This window comes from Scyliorhinus torazame, chromosome 3 (assembly GCF_047496885.1).
Source record: "Scyliorhinus torazame isolate Kashiwa2021f chromosome 3, sScyTor2.1, whole genome shotgun sequence".
NCBI classification, from domain to species: domain Eukaryota; kingdom Metazoa; phylum Chordata; class Chondrichthyes; order Carcharhiniformes; family Scyliorhinidae; genus Scyliorhinus; species Scyliorhinus torazame.
The window spans coordinates 261,715,425-261,723,604 of NC_092709.1; the positions used below are offsets into that span (position 1 = coordinate 261,715,425).

At 47.5% G+C, this 8,180-nt stretch overlaps 1 protein-coding gene across 4 annotated transcripts in view; it reads left to right on the forward strand.

Moving 5' to 3' along the window:
- LOC140409077 (probable E3 ubiquitin-protein ligase HERC1) overlaps positions 1–7,920 on the forward strand; it is a 701,933-nt gene extending 694,013 nt beyond the window's left edge. For all 4 annotated transcript variants that reach the window (XM_072497165.1, XM_072497164.1, XM_072497166.1 and 1 more), the window contains one exon: positions 6,750–7,920. In XM_072497165.1, the coding sequence (XP_072353266.1) occupies positions 6,750–6,935 (186 nt within the window). In that variant the 3' untranslated portion in view covers positions 6,936–7,920. The remainder of the gene's footprint in view (positions 1–6,749) is intronic.
- Positions 7,921–8,180: the final 260 nt, after the last annotated feature.

Consider the following 8,180-nt stretch of genomic DNA (forward strand, 5'->3'; position numbering starts at 1 on the left):
TCCCCAGACTGTCCACGTCCAGTAACTCCTCTAGCATTGTGCTTTTCGGAGTTCATTTGTATGTAGTCGTCTCCTTGCAGAGAAAGTTTTTGATTTGTAGGTGTCGAGAGTTCATTCCCGTTTGGTAGGGTCCTGTCTTTCCATCAGCTCCTCTAAGGTCGCTAGTCTGTTACCTGTGTAAAAGTCCCTAACCGTCAGTGTCTCCCCGTGCTGTCTCCACCTCTTGAAGTTGGTGTCTAGCATGGCTGGTGCAAACCCAGATGGGACCATGATGGACATATCGGTCAGACCAAAATCTTGCCTCATCTGGTTCCAAGTTCTCAAGGTCACTTCCACCACTGGGCTTGTTCATAGAATCATATAATTTACAGTGCAGAAGGAGGCCATTCGGCCCATCGTGTCTGAAGCAGCTCTTGGAAAGAGCACCCTACTTGACCCCACATCTCCACCCTATCCCCATAACCCTGCAACCCCATCTAACCTAAGGGCAATTTGGCATGGCCAATCCACCTAACCTGCACATCTTTGGACTGTGGGAAGAAACCGGAGCACCCGGAGGAAACCATGCACACACGGGGAGAATGTGCAGACTCCACACAGACGGTGACCCAAGCGGGAATCGAGCCTGGGGCCCTGGCGTTGTGAAGCCATTGTGCTAACCACTATTCTACCGTGCTGGTGGGGATGGGAGCGCTGCCTGGTGAGAGCCCAGAGGGTCATCCCTGTACATGAGGACCCCTCCATCCTCACCCATTCCGTGTTTGTGTCTTGGGGATGTAGATCGTGTTGGATCTAAACAGGAAGAGGAACCTGGGGAGCAGTATATCTTGATCATCTGCACCCTCCCTGCCAGGGAAAGCAGGAGTGCAACCCATCTCTGTAGGTCCGTTTTGACTTCCTCCGCCAGACTGGTCAGGTTCCACTTATGGATCTGTGTCCAGTCATGGGCAATCTGGATCCCCAGATAGCGGAATTTGTTTTGGGCTAGTTTAAATGGTAGACCCTCCAGCTCTGCACCTCCCCGACTCGCGTTCCCCAGGAATACTTTGCTTTTGCCCAGGTTGGGTTTGTAGCCCAGGAAGGCTCCAAACTCTCAGGAGCTTCATGATTTCTTTTGTGCCGCTTTGCGGATTGAGATGTAGAGAAACAGGTCATCCGGATAGAGTGAGACTCTGTGCTCTCTGCCTCCTCTTCGGATTCCCTTCCAGAATCTCACCACTCTCGCAGGGTGATCGCCAGCAGCTCTATTGCCAGGGCAAATAGAAGTGGGGACAGCGGGCATCCTTGCCTTGTGCCTCTGTGCAGCTGGTCGTATTCAGAGCTGGTGGCGTTGATCTGTCCGCTCGCCTTGGGGAAGCGTTGTATAGGAGTCTCATCCAGGAGGTGAACCCTATCCCTGGGAGTTCCAGGGAGACTATCACTTTTGGTGTTCTCTCCCGGATGGGGTCATTATCACTTTCAACAGGCGCCTGATATTCGCAGTTAGCTGTCTACCCTTAACAAAGCCCATTTGGTCTTCTGCGACCACCTCTGGCACGCAGTTCTCCAGTTGTTTGGCCAGGACTTTTGCACATATAATTGCTTCCTCATTGAGCAACAAAATGGGTCTGTATGATCTACACTCCATTGGGTCTTCCTTTTTGGGTATCAGCGATATGGTGACTTGTGTTGGCGTTGGAGGCAGGGTGCCCTTCGCTAGCGGGTCCGCGAACATTTCCTGCAGATGTGGGGCCAGTGACGAGCAAATGTTTTGTATAGTGCACCGGGAATCCGTTGGACCCTGGCGCCTTCCCCGCCTACACGGAGATGATGCTCTCCGTGACCTCACCCAGACCTAGTGGTGTATCCGGCTCCCTCCGTCTATCGTCTCCCATACTGACATGTCCAGTCCATCGAGGAATTGTTTCATCCTGAGTCCCTGTCGGGGTTTTAGGAGGTTTACAGTCCTCAGTAGAAGACCTCGAATGCTTTGTTGACATTTTTTGATTCGGCTACCAGTCTGCCTCTGTTATCCTTTACCTGAGCTTTCTTGGTGGATAGCAGGTTAAAGTCCATTTGATTCTTTCTCCTCTCCGCCAGAAGCTCTACAGTCGGGCCCTGGGAGTACCATCTGTCGACCTCCAGGATTGAGTCAATCAATTTTTGCCTGGCCGCCTTCTGTTCCCTGTGTCTGCGTGCCTTATAGGCGATATTTTCCCCCTAATAACAGCCTTCAGTGCTTCCCAGAACGTGGAAGGTGAGACTTCCCCATTCCGGTTGTTAGTGGTGCACTCGCCTATGGCTTGTGATATTTTCTGGCAGAAGACCTTGTCGGCCAAGAGGGCTGTGTCCAACCTCCATGTGGGGATTTGGTCTCCAACCTCACATCCATGAAGTGTGGAGCGTGGTCACAGATGACTAACATGGATTATTCCGCTCTGACTATTTCTGGAAGCAGCGATTTCCCCACTACAAAGAAGTCAATGTGGGTGTAGACCTTCTGCACTGGCAACAAAAACAAGAATTACTTCTCACCCAGCTACATGAACCGCCATGGGTCCACTACCCCCATCTGCTCCATAAATGTTCCCAGTTCCCTAGACATGCCTGCCGTTTTCCTCTTTCTGGGATTTGACCTGTACGTCCATGGGTCCTGTACACAGTTGAAGTCCTCCCCCCCACCCTCCAATGATTAGTCAGTGGGTGTCTATGTCGGGGATTTCGCCATTGTCTTTTTTACAAATTCCGTGTCATCTCAATTGGGCGCTTGCACGTTCACCAGGACCACGGGTGCCCCGCCCACGACACCGCTGACCATGACGTATAGTCCCTCTTGGCCCATAACCATCTTCGCCGCAGTAAACACCATCCTCTTACTTACCAGAATGGCTACCCCCCCCTGGCTCGCGTCCCATAGTATGAATGGCAGGTCTGTCCCACCCAGCCCTTCCTTACCACCAGTCAGTCCTTCTACTTCATGTCTGTCTATTGGAGGAAGACTAGGTCAGTTTTCAGGCCTTTCATGTGGGCGAAAACTCTTGATATTTTCGCATGATGTTCCAGGTGACTATCCTAATGGCGGGGTGTTGTATCCATCCTCCCTCCTGCGTGATCCACCATGCTTGCCTTGCACCCCTGTAATCCAGGGTTTCCCTTTATTAGGCCATGGTCCAAAATGGCCATGGTCGCCGTTCTCAGCATGAGGCCGGGCTCCTGCCTTTTGTCCAGGGACCACCCAACATGGCTTGCCAAATATGAGTTCGCCATGTGGGTGAGCCCCTGCCCTCCGGGGTTTCCCTTTGTTCAGGGACCCTCCAAGGTGCCTGCTTGCGATGCCATCTTGTTCCGCATTTCCAATATTGACCTGCTGAAGCAAGTCTCGAGCCCTTCCACCCCCCCCATTATTGTTTCTTCCGCCCCCCTGTGATTCCCCTTCTGCCCCCCACCCCACCAAACCCCCCTCTTCTGTCTATTCCCCTGCCTTCCCCCATCGCTGTGTCTCTCCCTCACCCCCCCCCCCCCCCCCACCTTCCCCCACACCATTTGCGCTTTCCCTGGTGTTCGATGGGCCACGGCCCACATCCCAGGGTCGATCTGACCCCCCCTCCTACAGCTGCTCTGCTAGTGTCCCTACTGTTTCCTCCTCACCCTCTCCTGCACTCTGCTGCCCTATCCCCCTCCTTCCTATGAGCTGCTTCCTCTTCATAGCGAGGCGATTCAGTCCTGCACAAAATTGTCTATGTCTTCCTTTTGTTTTCTCCGTGTCTTTCTCACTGCTGCGTCTCTTGCTGCCCGTTAGACCATTCTTACGGATGAAAGTAAGACAATATTCTTTGTCCTGTTGTTACCCAGAACCTGGCTGAGAATAACATCCCAAACCTGAATCTGACCTTCCTCTTGTACGGGGCCACATTTGCGTGGTTAAATTCGGCCCTGTACTTTGCAGGTCCTGGTACACTCTTATTTTATGTCCCTCCCAGTTGCATGCATTTGTCTGTCGAGCCCAGTGAAGGATCCTTTCTCAGTCCTGATATTTGTGCAGCTTGGCTCTTTTCTCCCTTGGCTGCTCCCCTGCCCTGGGCTTTGGTTAGAGCGACCTGTGGGCTCTGTCGATCTCTGGTGGTTTGGGGAAGCTGTCCCTCACAACCAGGTTGCTCAGCATTTAGGCCACGTAGTCGGTTGGGTCCCTGCCCTCGATCCCCTCTGGCAGGCTCATATCTGAATGTTCTGCCTCCTCGACTGATTCTCCTGGTCCTCGACCTTCCCTTTCATGTTCCCCTGGGTCACCACCAACCTCTTGATCTCGGCCTCCAGGTACAGAGGTGGAGGAACTTGTTTTCAGGGTTGCCGATCTCCCTCTCTTGGGGGAGGCTGGGGACACTTCGCCTCATGAGCCCACTGACCCACTTGCTCACCACTCCTGTCCCTTGCTGCAATTCATGGTGTTCCTGTGGTTTCTCGAGCTACTGCTCCCTGCCATTTTGTTGTTCGTACTGTTGTTGAGGATGAGGGGATGTTTAAGTCTGATTTTTGCGGGCTAAATTCAGCCAAAAGTGCCTATTTTTCTTTCGTATGGAGGAGAGCAGCCACCTGATGTGCGACTACTCATCACATCCACGTCACCGAAAGTCCCCATAAATCAGTGATGAGAGATCCCAATGCATCAGTACAAAAGACAACGCTAAAGCATTTGCAATAATCTTCAGCCAGAAGTATCAAGTGAATGATCCATCCTGTGGTCCCTAGCAGCACCGCTTCCAGTGTTCAACCAATTCAATCTAGCTGCATGATATCAAGAAATGACTGAAGGCACTAGATACTGCAAACACCGTGGATCCTGACAATATCCCAGTAATAGTGTTGAAGACTTGTGCTCCAGTATAACCTTGCCTTAGCCCATCTGTTCCAATACACCTGCAATACTGACATCTATCTGGCAATGTAGAAATTATCCAGATATCTCCAGTCCCACAAAGAGCAGGTCAAATCCAATCTGGCCATTTACCACCCCATCAGCTGCCTCTTAATCATCAGTAAAGTGATGGAAGGTGCAGTTTGTGTTTTGCCAGGTCAACTTAGCTCCTTACCTTATTACAGCCTTAATCCGAACAGGGACAAAAAGGCAGAACTCAGGAGGGGAGTTGAAAGTGACTGCCCTCGGGAGCAAGACAATATTTGACTGAGTGTGGCATCAGGGAGCTCTGCCAAAATTGAAATCAATAGGAATCGGGGCAAACACTCCAGTGGTTGGGATAATGCCTAGCACAAGATGGTTGTAGTTCTTAGAGTTCAATAATCCCAGTCCCAGGACATCACTGCAGGAGTTCCTCAGGGTCGTATCCTAGGCCCAACCATCGTCAGCTGCTTCACCAATTATCTTCTCTCGTTATAAGTGGGAATGTTCACTAATGATCAAAGAGCGCACAATGTTCAGCACTATTCACAACTGTTCAGATACTAAGGCAGTCTGTGGCCTTATGCACAAAGACTTGGACAACATTTAGGCTTGGGCTGTAATATTCATTCCACAGGAATGCTCAACAATGAGAATCTCTAACAATATCCAACTACCTCCTCTTGACATTCAATGGTATTACCATTGCTGAATTCCACGCTATCAACATTCAAGTGTTACCATTGACCAGAAACTGAACTGGACCAGCCATATAAATACTGTGGCTTCAAGAGAAGGTCAGAGTCTAGGAATTCTGAGACAAGTAACTCACCTCCCAACTTCCCAAAGCCTATTCACCATCTACAAGTCAGGAGTGTGATGAAATACTTCCCGCTTGTCTGGATGAGTGTAGCTCCAACTACACTGAAGAAGCTCAACAATATCGAGGTCAAAGCAGTCTGTTTGATCGGCACCTAATCATTACACCAGCATTTATTCTCTCAACCATACCAAGGTTCCTTTGACAGCACCTTCCAAACCTGTGATTCCTATCACCAAATACTCCACAAGTGGCAACCGACACTTGAGATTACCACCACCTGCAAATTCCCAAATTGCACACCATCCTGATTTGAAAATATATCACCGTGCCTTCACTGTCACTGGATCAAAATCCTAGAACTCCCTCCCTGACAGCACTGTGGGTGTACCTTCACCACGGACTGTAGTGGTTCAAGAAGGCAGCTCACCACCAGCTTCTTGGGTGTAATTAGGGATGGGCAACAAATGCAGACCCTTCCAGCAACACCCACATCCAGGGGTAGAATAAAATGCAGCAGGAATAACTAGGCCAGTCATAGAATCCCTACAAGTGCAGAAGGAGGCCATTCGGCCGAACAAATTTGCACCAACCCTCTGAAGGAACAGCCTACCTAGGCCCTATCCCTATATCCCCACCTAGCCTCCGCATCTTTGGACACTAAGTGGCAATTTTTTTTACCATGCCCTATCCACCTGACCTGCACATCTTTGAACTGTGGGACGAAACCGGAGCACCCAGAGGAAACCCACCCAGACACGGGGAGAACATGCAAACTCCACACAGTCACCCAAGGTCAGATTTGAACCTGGGTGCCTAGCATAGCCAAGCCCCCTAAGCTGTATGATCTCCCTGAACTCCCAGTCCTCCTCATCTGAAAATGACTAATAGTTTGTTGCTTGTTGCCATCAAACTTTCTGCCCCACAAATGTACATCAGTGAAAAATTGCACTTTCCAAATACTAAACTGAGGTTCTTCACAGTTTCATGTTCTGTTTATAGCATATACACCATTTTTGTTCTATTAACAGTTTATCTTGTCATTTGGTTGTACAGCCAATCGATGGTCTTCCGACAGCCCAGACTTGCTTCTTCCAGCTTCGTCTGCCTCCTTACTCAAGTCAACAGGTGATGGCAGAACGTTTGCGTTATGCCATTCAGAATTGCAGATCAATTGACATGGATAACTACATGCTCTCCAGGAATGCTGACACTGGAGAAGGTTCAGACAATGACTACTGAGAATTACTACTTCAATGCAATCACATCCCCCTGAAAAGCAATTTTTCAATCTCAGGAGAAGAAAACATGAACTAAGCAGCTTACAGATAGTCAAACATTTTTAAAAATTGATCTTTTCTACTTTGCAGGATAAGCACTTGCTCCATCACAAAATGTTACACCAAAAATGCACCAGTGTTACCTTTTAACGAAAACCATTTAGTTTGACTTTGTGCACTACTTAAGATCAGAAATTAACTGTATCCTGTAAAATTGTAAAATGTTTTTTTTTGAAGAAAGCATGTACATGTGGTACAGTGACTAAGTGCAGCACTTTGCCTAATTGAAGCATCTTGTGTACAGGACCAGGGTGGATGATTGCCAAACCGTAACCTGATTATGGAAACTTGACTAAGTGATTCTGATTCTTTGGTGCAAAGATAATTTTCCATACCACACTGAACAATAAAGGATCTGGCGTGTGCTAACAACATGCATAGCATTTTCATCTGTGGCTGATGCATGATCATGATTGGTACTGACTGAGGAAATTATAGTTAAATACTTGATAGAAAAAAAATTGTATCTTAACACATGAATGTAATGCATTCTATTTCATAGAGCTAGTTCAGTGGGAACAAAAATAATTATTTATCCCTCAGTTATTGTACTAATTGCAAAATTATGCAGATTTTATTACAGTTTAGCTATAATGATTATGCAAAGTTAACTGATAGAATGCCAAGAAAGGTTTTACCAGTGCAATATTTTTCAGGAGTGATTTTTATTTTAAATCAAGGGTTGCTGTCTATGCTAATCAAAAAGATACTTCTGATCTCCCACTTCAGAAATGAATAGTTTCAGAATATCAAGGAATAATATTTGATCATCATAACATTCCTGAGCAACATTCCCAGCAGCTGGTAACTCCACATATTAACTAGTATCTGATTAACTTTAACAATTTAAAAGATGAAATAATAAATCAACAAAACATGCTTCCAAATTTCATCTGTGGTTTATTATTAAAGCATTTCCACTGGCAGAGAAAAGTGCTTTCGTTCAGAAAATATGAAATATTTCAACTGCGTTTTTGTAAGCAATGTTGTCATCCTACCAATGAATAAACCTTGATAACAGCCACTGATAAAATAGAATGACATTACAGTCTTCAGTTTTAAAACTAAAGTAGAACATAACAGTATACTTCATTCAGCAGCTGAGCTTTTTGAAATGTGTGATTCTTTACATGTTTTCAGTCAATTG